This window comes from Somniosus microcephalus, chromosome 34 (genome assembly GCF_052327205.1).
Source record: "Somniosus microcephalus isolate GS21.2 chromosome 34, FLI_Smic_1.0, whole genome shotgun sequence".
Taxonomy (NCBI): Eukaryota; Metazoa; Chordata; class Chondrichthyes; order Squaliformes; family Somniosidae; genus Somniosus; species Somniosus microcephalus.
Window position 1 is genome coordinate 19,181,880 of NC_141020.1, and position 16,765 is coordinate 19,198,644.

The 16,765-nt window shown below is 47.7% G+C and overlaps 1 protein-coding gene across 11 annotated transcripts in view; it reads right to left on the reverse strand.

Moving 5' to 3' along the window:
• Positions 1-16,765, reverse strand: part of LOC147096861 (ryanodine receptor 1-like) — a 461,451-nt gene that overhangs the window by 16,321 nt on the left and 428,365 nt on the right. For all 11 annotated transcript variants that reach the window (XM_085973559.1, XM_085973551.1, XM_085973560.1 and 8 more), the window contains 6 exons: positions 8,226-8,356; positions 6,760-6,802; positions 6,301-6,431; positions 4,797-4,857; positions 3,862-4,008; positions 3,579-3,713 (listed from right to left, as the gene is read on the reverse strand). In XM_085973559.1, coding sequence (XP_085829685.1) covers positions 3,579-3,713; positions 3,862-4,008; positions 4,797-4,857; positions 6,301-6,431; positions 6,760-6,802; positions 8,226-8,356 — 648 coding nt within the window. The remainder of the gene's footprint in view (positions 1-3,578; positions 3,714-3,861; positions 4,009-4,796; positions 4,858-6,300; positions 6,432-6,759; positions 6,803-8,225; positions 8,357-16,765) is intronic.

Sequence of the window (16,765 nt, forward strand, 5' to 3'; positions counted from 1 at the left end):
AGAAGCCGAGTAGTGGCAGTTTGGAGAACTACCCCCACTGACTAACTCGGCCACTGCGGGAGACCCGGACTCAGCAACATTGCCGGTTATTGAGGTGTTGTTATTGGAGCGAGAATTTTGCCGGTTAATAGAGAATCCCGGATATTTAGGTGCCGTTTAAACGAGAGTTTCCTGCACCTGCTTTACCTGTACTGTAGTACAGACTGTTTACAGCTGTAATGTACACCGATTGCCTGTAGGTGCTGCTGTGGAGATGACGAGGTCATTCATATTCTTAATACTAAGACCCATTGGCATTCGTTTACATCAAGTAAATCTGTGAATTAAAAATAAAACTGCGGCCAACCCCTTCTTGCACAATACCACTCGAGCATCTCCAGCCTTCCCTGTTTACACTCTGTTTTATAGGAAAAAATAATAAACGCACCAAAGATCTTGGCACGTGGGCCTCACTGGCAAAGCAGTATTTATTGGCCATCTCTAGTTGCGCTGAGGGTATAAAGAGTCAACCACATAGTGTGGGACTGGAGTCACATGTAGACTAGGTAGGGGTGGTAGTGGGCACTTTCCATGAAGGATATTAATAAACCAGTTGGGTGTTTAGAACACTATAACAGCTTTCATGGTCATTTTTTTCTGGTGCCAGCCCACGAATGACTACATTTGTTGGATTCAATTTCACAATTTACCAAGATGGGATTTGAACCTCTAGATTGCCAACCCAGTACCAGAACTACCAAGTTACCGTACCCAACGTTAGTGCTGGAGGAATGGGGCAATTCGATTTTCAGGTATTTTCAACTCTTGCTTCAGCCTCAAGCGCTCCCAAAGTAAAGCACTGCCTCAAACCCCAACTCGAGAAGATCATCCCCATTACTAGTGTAGCATTTCTCCCATTTCTTACACCAGCCATCTCTGAGCGACAAACGCAATTTAGTGCCAAGATAGAGGCCGTTTTGTGCTGTAGGCCCACTCGGAGCGGGACTGAAATTGTCCAAATTCATTTTACACGGAAGCCAGGACAGAAGAGGAGGCTTTCACTTCATCAGTCTGGGCTGATTCAAATCATGTCAGTTGCAGACACATGCTTTTCTTTTTAACCATTTGGGTGTAAAATGCACCTACACCAGAAAATCCCAGCTGCTATATTCCTGTGACCAAAAAAATCTATTTCTAGCTGGCAGCTAAGTAAGTGAAACAGGTCATTTTCAATCACCTTGCAGCTTCCTAGTCCTCTATTTGTTAGGATAGCCATCTGAATTCATCACACTTTTTTTTACATTCACAAAAAATTAACATATGAAGTATCTTATTATACGTGCAAGTAAGATGTGGCAAGGTAGCTGGGTGGTGCTGTAGTTTAAACAAAGAAGTAACTGGCAAAAATTAAGGGAAAGGAAACACAAGGAATAGGGATGAACCGGTTGGCTAATAATGGCACAGCCCAGCATCATGTTTCATTGTTACGGAGGTGGTGCTGCATTAGGTGGTTGCAAGAAGGATGTCTTCTGTGACTTCTCCATCATGCCCATAGGTCAGCATTGTAGCATGCCTGTAAGGAGGTGAAGCCAAGGCTCAGGCCATAGCTGACCATTACCGTCATTAGATGTGCCAGTCTCATGCTGCATGATAGCTGCAGGTGCTCTTCTAACAGATGGCGCAATTCTACAACCGGTTGTCTGATGACCCACAGCCGTTGCCAGGTAGGTGTTCCAGGATCTGCAGAAATGGCTGACAGCATCTCGGTGCGTGCAGCCAATGAGAGTTCATTGGCTCTGGATTACCCTGGCATGCTGTCTTTCATGCAGTGCCACTGATTGTATGAGGAAGCAAAGATTAAGGTTAGTCAGGCATTTACATATTTTAGTGATAGAGGAAACTCTTTTTTATCCGGCACCGACGGGACCGGCGTGGTGCCGGTTGATCAAAAAGTCCGGATTACAGAGAGGTATACTTACTAAGGTACGAGAGCCCCGTACACGGCCACAGGTGCAGGAGCCCCGGTTACACAGCCACAGATCCAGGAACCCCAGTTACACGGCCACTAATATATAGTAAAACTTACCTGAACCTACTCCTGAATTTTGCCAGTTAAGAGAGATTTCCGGATATTTAGGTGCCGGTTAAGAGAGAGTTTCCTGCACCATCGGGTCTGCTGCTCCAACTTCCTTTGAGAATAGTTGTATGAATCATCTGCCAAACCTCTGTCTGCAGGTGGGTGGGCAGAGAGCATCTCTTGTGGATCCTGACATCCTTCCCTTGGTCCTCCTCTTTTTCCTCAGATAGGATAAACCCATTGGTAGCAATAATGGTGTTAGGGCCAAAATAATATGAAAACAGTGGGCACAAAGGTTTGAGAGAAAACAGGTGCCAGCAAGGTAAAAAACCAAAAAATTCAACAACAGTCAGGAAGTGGCTGAAATGCACTGACCGTTACAAGATCATGCCCTTTAAATGAACCTACGTATAAATACCACTGCCCATCGACCCTGAATGCCCTGTTCGTATGGTCATAATTAATAATGGACACCTTAATGCTAGAACATTGGGAAATGGCTTGCAGGAGTACTTTGCATCTGTCTTCACCAAGGAAGAAGATGCTGCCAAAGTCATAGTGAAAGAGGAGGTAGTGGAGATACTGGGTGAGATGAAAACTGATAAAGGTCAGGTACTAGAAAGGCTGTCTGTACTTAAAAGTTGTTAAGTTACCAGGACCGGATGGGATGCATCCTAGGAGGCTGAGGGAAGAGAAGGAGGAAAAAAGTTAAGGATGCGAAAAAAAAATTAATTGAAGGAAAGTGAAAATTAATCTGTGTTAATTGTAAATGCTGGTTGACAAAGGAACCTTTTCAGCTCTTTAAAATTATGAAGCGGTTCGACAGGGTAGACGTAGAGAGAAGATGTTTCCGCTAGTGGGGGAGTCCAAGAATGGGGCCATCAATAGAAGATAGTCACTAATAAATCCAACAGGGAATTCAGGAGAAACTTCTTTACCCAGAGAGTGACGAGAATGTGGAACTCACTACCACAGGGAGTGGTTGAGGTGAATAGTACAGATGCATTTAAGGGGAAACTAGATAAGTACACAAAGGAGAAAGGAACATGTTGATGTTCCCGATGGCGGGGGAGTCCAGAACCAGGGGTCACAGTCTAAAGATAAGGGGTAAGCCATTTAGGAGAGAGGTGAGGAGGAATTTCTTCACCCAGAGAGTGCAATTCTCTACCACAAAAGGCAGTTGAGGCCAATTCATTAAATATATTCAAGAAGGAGTTAGATATATTTCTTAAGGCTAAAGGGATCAAGGGATATGGGGAGAAGGCAGGGACAGGGTACTGAGTTTGGATGATCAGCCATGATCTCATTGAATGGCGGAGCAGGCTCGAGGGGCCGAATGGCCTACTCCTGCTCCTATCTTCTATGTTTCTATGTCTATGGGGTGGATGAATGAAGGTAGGAGGAGGCTCACGTGGAGTAAAAACACCGGCATAGACCTGTTGGGCTGAATAGCCTGTTCCTGGGCTGTAAAATTCTGAGAGATTTATATCATTCTTAAATGAAATAAACTTTAAAAACTTACCGTCATCATATCATCACACTTCATATCTGGCTCATCCTCATCCTCACTCTTGTTATAAAATTTGCGGAAGAAGTTGAAGGCCACAACTGTGTAGAGGTACACGACGACGGCCAGCAGGCCCACAGTCATCATCAGCTAGAGAGAACAAGGAAAACATAGGCTTAAAGCAGTGTCCTGGGAAACATCAACATTTTAACTGGGATATGTGGCTCATTCGTAGGCAGCTAAAAAGGGTTTTTACATATCTTCAATCTGAAGATGGATCTTGTAAGCCCCTACCTACCTGTTTGCCATTGTGAGTTACAGAGGACAGGATGGTGCGAAGGGTCTTGACACCCATGGCAATATCCAGCAGGTGAGCAGCAAAGAAGAAGTTGTTGTAATGACCAAGGGCAGACATGACCATGTACCAGCACAGATACAGGAAGGACTGATGGAAACAAAACAAAAAGTCATTAAAATTGCAACCCACATTACTCCAATCCCATGCTGATGAACTAGTCATACATAAAGGCTGGTATCTTATTTAATTAAAACTGACCCTTTAAAAAAAAACACCAGTCAAAATTCGCTAGGGTAAAGATTTTTTCTTAAAAAATGAAAGAAAAAGAAATCTAAAGAAAGAGAGACTTGCATCTATATAGCGCCTTTCATGACCTCAGGACGTCCCAAAGTGCTTTACAGCCAATGAAGTACTTTTGAAGTGTAGTCACTGTCGTAATGTGGGAAACGCAACAGCTAATTTGTGCACAGCAAGCTCCCACAAACAGCAATGTAATAATGAGCAGATAATCTGCTTTAGTGATGTTGATTGAGGGATAAATATTAGCCAGGACACCGGGGAGAACTCCCCTGCTCTTCTTCGAAATAGTGCTGTGGGATCTTTTACGTGAACGTGAGAGTACTTTGAATAAAAAGTACTTTGAATGAAGAATTACTTTGAATTAAAAAGCAGTCTCCAAACTTTCTGTCCCCTTTCTTCATGCAGTTCTGCACATTTCAACCCGGCATGTACACTTTAGACAGAGGGAGTAAAGGCACCGCTTGGTAAACCTTTACACTGCCCTCCCCAGTCCTCCACAATTAATCGATGCTTTGCTTTCCATCCAAACAAATCCATTAAGAATATATTTTTTTAAAAAAGAGTTTCGTTCAAAACATTTTCTTTCTGTTTCATTTATCAAATTAAAGATGTGCAGGGTGTTTATATCTACTTACATTGTCAGTGAATATCACCCCAAACTTCCAAATCTGGTACTTGATGTCCAAGGATGTGATCCTAGAACCAAAGTGAAAGAAAGATTAAAAATAGGAAATGTTGGACATGCACAACAAGCTTACCAGTAACTGGAAGAGAAAAAAAAGCAGGTTCATGGTTTGGGTGCAATCCTTTAAAGTATTTGCTCAATTTTACTTCAGTGAGCAGTCACAGCCTTCATTTTGGTGCTTGCAATTAAAGAGTCTTCTACTATTCAAATCAGCACACACACTCACAAAACAGAGACGCGATAAGCAACTTGTGTGTGGGACATCTGGACCATTTCATACGACATTTTGTAACAGTTTAATCACAGTAACCGTCTGAGCGTACAGTATGTAACAGGTTGATCCGACGGTGTAGTAGCCAGAATCCAACTGTATGAATACAAAAGCAAAATACTGCGGATGCTGGAAATCTGAAATAACAACAGAAAACGCTGGAAACACTCAGCAGGTCAGGCAGCATCCGTGGTCCCAGACCTGAAACGTTGGGCTGGATTTTCATTCAGGAGTCGGGTTGGAGGCGGGACTACAACTTTTGGGGTTGTAGTCCCGCCTCCATCGAGATGCGGCCAACCCACGCGATTTTAACTTGATTGACCTTGTTGAGCCCGCCCAGATGAGCTTTTGACAGATGAAATATCAGTGTTTCACAGCTGTTTGAAGCTGTCAAACACTGACAGTCTCACTTCTAACCTGAGTCCTTCTCCACAGACTCAGTTAGAAATCTCACCGGCACAGAAAGCTGCAGGCTGTCACTTTTGACAGATCGCAGCCATTCTGCTTTCTGTACCGGTGAGATGAGGGACTCCCCGAACCTAAAGGAAGGAAGGCTGAAAAGGTAAGAAAATGTATGTAAAACTTATTTAATCACTTTAGACACACCAAACACACTTACCTTTGCACTCATGCACACATCACTCACCTGAACACCGACATCTCGACCCCTCCAAGCCCTTCAACCCGACTCCTCCAACTTGGCGTGCTTTGGAGCCGTCGGGAATCCCACAGTTCAAGCTTAAAAATAGGGATTAGGCTAAAAACTGCCTGTTAACAGGCAGTTAATTGGCACCAATCCCTTCCCGCCTCGGGGAGGCGGGTCCCAGTGCGGGGCGGGGACCCGCCTCCTTCGAAACTGACATGGAGGCGGGTTAGGGGGGTGGGATGGGGTCGGGACCCCCGATTTTGGGAATTTAACCCCCCGCACGCCTCCGATCCCGACTCCACGGCACACTGAAAATCGAGCCCGTTAACTCTGTTTCTCTCTCCACGGATGCTGCCTGGCCTGCTGAGTGTTTCCAGCATTTTCTGTTCCAACTGTATGAACGTAGTTTGGATTTCATACATTCGATTACATAATCAGCACCAAAATGACAGCTTTCTGACAGCACATTTCAGATCAAAACCATCGAATGGATAATTTTGTTTGCTCGGTCATTGCAAAACAGAGGCAGGCACTAACCACGAGAGAACAGAGTTGTCGGTCGCAGCTTTCTTCTCCTGAGGCACAGTGACATCCAAGGCACTCATGTCCATTCCCAGCAGCTCTGCGATACGCTCCCTGCCATAGATATCGCCATACTTATCCAACACCTGGGAATGCAGGAGAAGATATTAAAGCTCTCGCTGTTGTTTCAACATTTGTTCCTAAACTTCTTTTCTAGAATGAGATTGAGCATAGCATTTACAACACTTTGTTATACATTTGTTATATTCATGGCATGCACACAACAATAGCCTGCCTCAAATATAGAATGTCAACATCGCTCGAAATGACATTCCATTTAAGACCAGTTTTTCGTTGAAATTGATCGGAACTGCTCAATAATGTAAAAACTGTAATAAGAGGAGTCTAGTATCTGGTGAAAAAGTCTATATTTTGAGACATATTTATGATTATTCTTCAAAAATACATGTTTACCTTTCTTTTGACGAACTTGTCCCAGTAGTTATTTGGGAATGACCTACAGAGGATGACAGAAGAAAATCTCGTCAGTGTGAAGGTGGGCCTGATCCTATCAAAACACCGATATTTAGCAAGTGCACGGGGATACAACATAGACCTACTGTCGAGGAGGGTAATACAGAACTGATGGGGAGGTTGAGACCACTATTATATATAAAATCAGCATGGGGCGGGTTAGAAGAAGTCACCTGACTGCTGAGAGTAGGAACTTTCCGAAGGACTATGGCCCCAGCTGACTGCCAGATACGACAGGCAATATCATTCTCACCCATGAAAGTGAACAAAATAAGACGACTATGTAGCAGCTGGTGAGGTGCTATTACAGAGATACTAGTTAGGCTGTGTTTATACTGTAGCTGTCAATCTGTGACCACGGCCAGGAGCCAACAATGTACATCTGCAGGGCTCTGCTCCTGAACAGCAAATCTTAAAATGTATTGAAAGCACGAATTGGACCGCTACAAACAGCTTAAAGTTTATACAATGCCCATGAGGTCTAAGGGACCCCGAGTACTGTTTTACCCTAGTTTGACACTACACTACAGTTATAATCTACGAGGTGTCAAGTCCAAGTGATAGAAACATAGAAGATAGGAGCAGGAGTAGGCCATTCGGCCCCTCGAACCTGCTCCACCATTCAATACGATCATGGCTGATCATCCAAGTTCAGTACCCTGTCCCTGCTTTCTCCTCATATCCCTTTAGCCTTAAGAAATATATCCAACTCCTTCTTGAATATATTTAATGAATTGGCCTCTACTGCCTTCTGTGGTAGAGAATTCCACAGGTTCACCACTCTCTGGGTGAAGAAATTCCTTCTCATCTCTGTCCTAAATGGCTTACCCCTTATCCTTAGACTGTGACCCCTGGTTCTGGACTCCCCCGACCATCGGGAACATCCTTCCTGCATCTAGTCTGTCTAGTCCTGTTAGAATTTTATAAGTTTCAATAAGATCCCCTCTCATTCTTCTAAACTCCAGCGAGTACAAGCCCAATCGACCCAATCTCTCCTCATACGTCATTCCTGCCATCCCAGGCATGTAATGTAACATGGGCACCCCACACACTGCGAGACCTGACTGGAGTTATACTGGCCATTTGTTCATCACTGTGAAGTGGAAAGTGACCGTATAGGGCCAGTTTTCTGACTATGCACTGCCAGCGGGGAATCTTGTCTGCCTGCCGTGCATATTGGGAAATCATGTATGGGATGCTGCAATTTTCCATCCATTGCAGTCAACGGTGCGTCTGTGATTACTGAATATGCGCAACAGAGTGCTTTCGGAATATTAGCCCATGTACATCACTCTTGTATAAGCAGCACATAGTTGAAGGTTAGAAGAACTCTGCTGCTTGACCGTAAATTCATGCGTTTTAGCAGTTTTGACACGCAGCAAAATTGGGTGTGGCTCAGCACTTACGGCGTATTGAGAACCAGCCGATCCCACTGCCCCTTAATATCATCATCTGCAGGCTGCTCTGTAATATATGAACCATCAAATTCCAATTTCCTGGCAAGCTCCTTCTCCCGTTTAAAGATGACCAAAGGAACCTAAAGAGGTTTCAGAAAACAAAAAGAATTACATCTTCATTTAAGGATTTAAGTTGAGATTGAAAATAACCTTTGGTTGATTAGGTTACCAAACAGCAACAACGGCCCATAATTTTCGGTCAAAGTAACAGCGAGGCTAATGGCACTCACTGTTGGTTATGTGCAAATGCTACAGCAACTTCAGGCGAGAGCAGATGTGAGGTTAATCGCGGAAATCCAAAGGTTGCTGTCTGGGTTGTGCCGCTTCGTCGTTACCTTTGCGAAAACAGCAACTCGCTGTCTGCCTCACCAATGAAATGTATTGAATGGGGTGAAGTTGCTGTATCTGCGCGGTAGATACGAACTGAACTCGCCGCAGAAAGGTAACTCTTGTCCATTTCTGTCTAAGTACCGGTTTAACGACATGACAAGTGTTAATTACTGCCAATCAACCACGCTGGCACTGAAAATTAACTATGACTAGTGAAGTCTTATTCCGTCAGATTTTAATTGTTGCAGGGAGATTTTAAAATTGTAACACTTTTTTTCCCCTTTCTGTCTCTTTTTTTCTCTCTCTCTCTTAATCCAGTCTTTCTTTCCCTCTCTTTCTGTACCTGATTTGACGTTGAATTCACCCATTCTAACGTACACTTCCTTCTCAGTCCTTGGGCTGTTAACCATCAGATTGAAGAATTGTGAAATTAAGGAGACGCACATGCTGCTTGCCCTGTTCGCTCAGGTCCCAGGATACCGAGTTTCCCTCCCTGCCCCCTTATCAGTTCGCACCTTCAGCAACTTACTACGCAAAAAATTAAAAAACCTAAACGTGCAAGGGCAAGTCTAACGAACGGCAGATGCCCTGCCACAGTCAATTATGGCCTATTATAAATCACTTGGTTAGCCTGATTACAGGAATTCAAAACTTGTCAAAAAATGTTTTATTTCAACCACAATGGTTTTTAAAAGTACTCAAGACTTGGGGGGAAAAATTCAGTATCACCCTGTTTGGGGCGCCATTATCGGCCGTGCGCAAAGTTTAGCGCCTGGCACTAATTATCGCCTCCGACAGCAAACTTGGCTTTTATCGCCCCTGGAGGTGATTGGAGCGCTAAATCAGGCGCTTCACACCTGTCTTAAGGCGCAAAGGCCGAGGAGCGAGGCGCTACCTCAGAGCGCTGGCGAAGCAAGGAAGGGCAAATCAAAATCAACCTGCAAAGTGCTGCTCAGTACTCAAAACTCCTTCACACAGCGTTGAATCTCTCCAGAAGTCTCTCTCTCTCTCTCTCTCAGAATGCGTGGTGCAAAAATGTCACCCACAAAAAAAGGCAGGAAGCGGTCGCCTTTAAATAGCGCTCCCCCAGTCCCTTTCTGAGAGCATAACGCTCCCCTCAACCTGTCGTTGCTAGCGGCAGGCGGTAAGGCAGGGGGGGCCACTCAATATCCGGTCCGGGGCACTAACGGGGCGTTGCGCACTCGACTGACGTCACAATCTGCCGGCGCAGGAGATCGTGGTGGTAGTGTTTAGCGCCGCCGCAAAATGTCTAGTTAATTTCACGAGCGGCGCAAACATCGCCGCGCCCGGGCGCTAGTGGCTTTGCGCCCTATTAGCGCCCCCTTAAGGCGCTAACGGGAGGCGCAAACAACTGAATTTTTCCCCCTTGATGTTTAATGAAATCAGAAGCCTATAAACTGTGGGCCTATATTTGCTGAAAACTCGTGCCATATAATGGCGTACCCGGCATTATTATGGTGCAGAAATTCCAGGAAATTATGGCGTGAGTGACTTATGCCATTACATACCCAAATGCCATAACTCACTGGGACTTTTGGGCTGCTGCTCAGAGACCCTCGTCGAAAGAGTGGAACAGTTCATTATCATAGCTCCGCCCCCATTAAAATCAATGGAGAGATCGAGTTTGCTGAATTAACGCCACTGCGATCACCACATCCGCTTCGAGCTTTACAGAATGGTGCTGGAGGGCTCATCATCAGTGAAGTATTAAATCACTCAGCACCTGAGGGTAATATTTTTAATGACTTGTTCTAAGAACTTATTTTATTACTTAATTGCGATTTAATATTTCAAACAAGTGTCTTGGCAGCCAGCCAGTCTTCCCCGACCGATATTATCTTTACATTAATATTTATTGAGCTTGTGTGCCAAGCATGGACTGCAACCGGTAATTAAATATGGTGACTTTTATGGTTATTTCGCAATTGGTGAAATTAGTAATGTTCCTTTGTAAAATGATCTTACAGGCAGTGGGCATTTTCTAAGCTGTTCACTCACTTTGCTTTGAAAGTGGTAGGGCTTACATTCATATGGTAATGGTATTTATTCATTTGCTACAATAAAGAATGGATTGCTATTATACAAATAATTATGAAACAACCAGCTCAAAAGGCAATAATGTTAAATAAATATTTGGAGTTAAAAACAGTTAAAGATAAGCAGAAAAAGGGGGCATATGTTAGTTGTCAGGGTGAGAATACAAGTGAGGACCAGGCTTTAAAAAAAAATTCATTCATGGGATGTGGGCGTCGCTGGCAAGGCCAGCATTTATTGCCCATCCCTAGTTGCCCTTGAGAAGGTGGTGGTGAGCCGCTTTCTTGAACCGCTGCAGTCCGTGTGGTGAAGGTACTCCCACAGTGCTGTTAGGGAGGGAGTTCCAGGATTTTGACCCAGCAACGATGAAGGAACGGCGATATACTTCCAAGTCAGGATGGTGTGTGGCTTGATGGGGAACTTGGAGGTGGTGGTGTTCCCATGCGCCTGCTGCCTTTGTCCTTCGAGGTGGTAGAGGTCGCGGGTTTGGGAGGTGCTGCCGAAGAAGCCTTGGCGAGTTGCTGCAGTGCATCTTGTAGAGGGTACACACTGCAGCCACGGTACGCCGGCGGCGGAGGGAGTGAATGTTTAAGGTGGTGGATGGGGTGCCAATCAAGCGGGCTGCTTTGTCCTGGATGATGTCGAGCTTCTTGAGTGTTGTTGGAGCTGCACTCATCCAGGCAAGTGGAGAGTATTCCATCACACTCCTGACTTGTGCCTTGTAGATGGTGGAAAGGCTTTGGGGAGTCAGGAGGTGAGACACTCGCCGCAGAATACCTAGCCTCTGACCTGCTCTTGTTGCCACAGTATTTATGTGGCTGGTCCAGTTAAGTTTCAGGTGACTGGTGATCCCCAGGATATTGACGGTGGGGGATTCTGCGATGGTAATGCCGTTGAATGTCAAAGGGCAGTGGTTAGACTCTCACTTGTTGGAGATAGTCATTGCCTGGCACTTGTGTGGCACGAATGTTACCTGCCACTTAGTCCAAGCCTGAATGTCGTCCAGGTCTTGTTGCATGCGGGCATGGACTGCTTCATTATCTGAGGAGTTGCGAATAGCACTGAACACTGTGCACTCATCAACGAACATCCCCATTTCTGACCTTATGTTGGAGGGAAGGTTATTGATGAAGCAGCTGAAGATGGTTGGGCCTAGGACACTACCCTGAGGAACTTCTGCAGCAATGTTCTGGGGCTGAGATGATTGACCTCCAACCACCACAACCATCTTCCTTTGTGCTAGGTATGACTCCAGCCAGTGGAGAGTGCCCCCCACCCCCCCCGCCGCCAATTCCCATTGACTTCAGTTGAATATAGAAAGTTCAGAGGGGAAGTGAAAAAGGAAATAAGAGGGGCAAAGAGAGAGTATGAGAACAGATTGACAACCAACATAAAAGTGAATCCAAAAGTCTTCTATAGGCATATAAATAGTAAACGGGTATGAAGAGGAGGGGTGGGGCCGATTAGGGACCAAAATGGAGACCTACGCATGGAGGAGGCTGAGGTACTAAATGAGTACTTTGCATCTGTCTTTATCAAGGAAGAAGATGCTGCTAAAGTCAGTGTGAAAGAGGACGTAGTTGAGATACTGGATGGGATAAAAATTGATGAGAAGGAGGTACGAGAAAGGCTGGCTGTACTTAAAGTAGATAAGTCACCAGGACCGGATGGGATGCATCCTAGGATGCGGAGGGAAGTAAAGGTGGAAATTGCATAGGTACTGGCCATAATCCTCCAATCCTCCTTGGATATGGGGCTGGTGCCAGAGGACTGGAGAATTGAAAATGTTACACCTGTGATGAAATATTTCCATTCATCACTGCCTGTGACTGAGATCGGTTTCAGTGTCGTTTCCCTTCCCCCAGACCTCATTGTATTGTGTACTGGAATGTGCTGTATTGTATACTGGAATGTGCTGTGTGTAGGGCTCCGCCCATACCTGGCCCCGTTTGTAAGCTAGCTTCAGTCTAGCCAGTCTCCAGAAGGGCGACATCTCTCTCGCTCACGTGTTTCGTTCTAAGTTAATAAAAGCCTTGTTTTGTTCTGCTACCTTCGAGTCTCGGAATTATTGAGGCACATCAATTTTATTAACTTATTTTCAACACTATAGATCAACTCCTGAAACCCGAACGTTTGGATTTGGATCAACATGCTCCGGACGCATCAGCACGTTTCGGACACTGGTTTGAGTGTATGGAATTCTTCCTGGACAATTCCGCAGCCGTCAAAGACGCTACGGACGCTGCAAGGATGAGACTCGGAATTCTGCGGAATTGGGTAAGCCACCGGGTTTACCCCCTCATCCAAGACGCCGAGACGTACCTGGCCGCCTGCGACATCTTAAAGGCGCATTACCAGCAGCCTACGAATGAGGTGTATGCTAGGCACCTGCTCGCCACCCGCGCACAGCGACCTGGGAAATCGGTGGAGGAGTTCCTAAGCACCCTGAAAATGCTTGGCAAAGACTGCAAGTGCCGAGATGTAAAAGCCGCAGTGTACACTGATGAGCTTGTTCGCGATGCCTTCATCACAGGCCTCAGCTCCAGTTACATCCGGCAAAGACTGCTGGAAAAAACGGGGTTGGACCTGAAGCAGGCTGCGGACACCGCGCGATCCCTGGATGTGGGCCAGAGAAACTCGGACGCCTACTCTTCAGCCCGCACCGTCCACGCCGCCACGTGTGCACCGAGGGCGCCGCCATCTTGGAAGGCATCTTCCCCGCCCGACAGCCCGACACCGGCTGGGCCCCGCTCTCCCCCCAGAAGCCCTACGACAGCCGCGACGCGTCAGGGACCCAACTGCTACTTCTGCGGGCAGCCAAAGCACACCAGAAACCTGTGCCCGGCGAAAGGCACCACCTGCTTTAAGTGCGGTAAGAAGGGGCACTTCGGGAAGGTGTGCAGAGGGAACCCCGCCAGAAAACCAACCGCCGGAAAACCCGCCACCGCCGTGTGTGCGCCGTGGGAGCGGCCATCTTGGACGCCATCTTGCCCGACCTCGTGGGGTCCGCCATCTTGTGAGCAGACAGCGTGGACGCCATCTTGTATCGATCAGGGCCCTACAGTGGCATCGGTCACAGTGGACCAGACCAGGCCGCACCCGCTATCCAGATCAATGGTGGACATCGAGGTAAACGGGTGCCGGGTTAAATGCTTAATTGACAGTGGAAGCACGGAGAGCTTTATCCACCCAGAACTGGCACAACAACTCTCCCTAAAGGTGGTCCCTACTCAGGGTACCATCTCTATGGCTGACAAAACCCAGACATCGACCATTCTGGGTTACTGCACGGTACAATTGTGCGTTAACGGAACTGTATATGATAATTTTAAAGTATTAATCATGAAGAACCTATGTGCGAGCGTGATCTTGGGCCTGGATTTCCAGTGCAACCACCAAAGCATCACGCTCAAGTACGGTGGGTCCCAGCCGCCCCTCACAGTGTGCGGTCTGGCTACCCTGAAGGTAAAGCCGCCTTCGCTATTCGCGAACCTTACCCCTAACTGCCGGCCAATAGCGACCAAAAGCAGGAGGTACAGCTGGGAGGACAGGCGGTTTATCGCGACCGAGGTAGACAGGCTCCTGAAAGAGCGCATTATTGAACGCAGTAACAGCCCGTGGCGCGCCCAAGTGGTGGTGGTAAGGGGTAGCGAGAAGAAACGGATGGTGATCGACTATAGCCAAACGATCAACAGGTACACCCAACTAGATGCCTACCCGCTACCCCGCATATCAGAAATGGTGAACCAAATCGCCCAATACCGGGTGTTCTCCACCATCGACCTCAAGTCAGCGTACCACCAGCTCCCTATCAGACCAGAGGACCGCCCGTACACCGCCTTCGAGGCGAACGGACGCCTCTACCAATTCCTCAGAGTCCCCTTTGGGGTGACGAATGGGGTCTCGGTCTTCCAGAGGGAGATGGACCGCATGGTCGATGACCACCACTTGCAGGCAACCTTCCCCTACCTCGACAACGTCACCATCTGCGGCCACAATCAGCAGGATCACGACTCGAACCTCGAGAGGTTCCTGGAAACCGCACAAAAACACAACCTCACCTACAACGAGGACAAGTGCGTTTACAACACCACGCGCCTCTGCATACTAGGCAGCGTGGTGGAGAATGGGGAAATCGGACCAGACCCCGACCGATTGCGCCCCCTACGGGAGCTGCCCCTGCCCAACACTCCCAAAGCCCTGAAAAGGTGCCTGGGGTTATTTTCTTATTATTCCCAATGGGTCCCCAACTACTCCGACAAAGCCCGCCCCCTCTTGAAAGCATCCTCTTTCCCGCTCTCTGCTGAGGCCCACGCCACCTTCAAAAGCATTAAGCAGGATATTGAGCGGGCCACGCTACAGGCAGTGGACGAGAACACTCCATTTCAAGTGGAAAGTGATGCGTCTGACTTCGCCTTGGCGGCCACCCTCAACCAGGCGGGGCGGCCCGTAGCTTTCTTCTCGAGGACCCTCCAAGGGCCCGAGATCAGACACTCCTCCGTGGAAAAGGAGGCCCAAGCCATCGTGGAGGCAGTGCGCCACTGGCGCCACTACCTAGCCGGCAAACGCTTCACCCTACTTACCGACCAGCGGTCGGTAGCGTTTATGTTCAATAATAAACAGAGGGGGAAGATTAAAAATGATAAGATTCTTAGGTGACGGATCGAGCTCTCCACCTTCGAGTACGACATCATTTACCGGCCAGGGGCCCTTAACGAATCCCCTGATGCCCTCTCACGAGGGATGTGTGCCAGCGCCACCGGGGATCGGCTACAGACCCTCCACAACGACCTCTGCCACCCAGGGGTCACGCGGCTGTTCCACTTCATAAAGTCCCGTAACTTACCCTACTCGATTGAGGAAGTTCGGTCCCTGACCAGGAACTGCCGCACTTGCGCTGAGTGCAAGCCTCGGTTGTACCGCCCAGATAGAGCCCACTTAATCAAAGCTACACGGCCCTTTGAGCGGCTCAGCTTAGATTTCAAGGGCCCCCTCCCGTCCGTCGACCGCAATGTTTACTTCCTGAACATTGTGGACGAATACTCCCGGTTCCCATTCGCCTTCCCCTGCCCAGACATGACCAGCGCCACGGTCATTAAATGCCTCAACAGCCTGTTCTGCCGGTTCGGTATGCCGAGCTACATCCATACGGATAGGGGGGCGTCCTTCATGAGTGAAGAGCTACGCCAGTACATGCTGTCCAGGGGGATCGCCACGAGCCGTACCACCAGCTACAACCCCCGGGGTAACGGCCAAGTGGAGCGAGAGAACGGGACAGTATGGAAAGCAGTCACTCTAGCTCTAAGGACCAAGGGCCTCCCTATCTCCCGCTGGCAGGAAGTCCTCCCAGATGTGCTCCATTCGATACGGTCGCTATTGTGTACGGCCACTAATACCACGCCTCATGAACGAATGTTTGTCTTTCCCCGGAAATCCACCTCAGGCGTATCCATGCCGTCATGGCTCTCCACCCCAGGTCCGGTACTCGTGCGAAGGCATGTGAGGGGCCACAAGACGGACCCTCTCGTGGAGCCAGTACACCTACTCCACGCCAACCCCCAATACGCATATGTCCGGCACGCCGACGGAAGGGAGGACACCGTGTCCATAAAAGACGTCGCCCCAGCCGGCTTCGACAACAACCACGGCAATAGCGGCAACGACGATCACAGCAACTCTTACCCACCCACTACTCTTTCAGCACCCCCGGAAAATATTTAATCTAATGTAATTTTAACTCATTTTAAAAATGTGATGGTTTAAAAAAAATTATTTAATGCTTTAGTGTCTTTTTGGTGTGATCTCCATTCATATATTTGACAGGTCTATCTGTCAAAAGTATGAAGGGAGATTCCCTTATATTGGCTGGCCTGGCCTGGCCCACGTGATCCCAGGGATGCTGGCGAACCGCCTGCGCCCCTGGGATACCTTGGCCCTGCGCATTTTGACTGTGGACAGGCCCAGGAGCGGAAGTGTCCGCACCTCAGGGAGCCCTCGGGTAAGTTAGTAGATTTTTTCCCCCCGATAGGAGGCATTCGCACGCAGGAAGCCTCCTGTCGGAAATTACGGGCCAATGATGTCACGTTGAAGAATGTGAAGTGGTA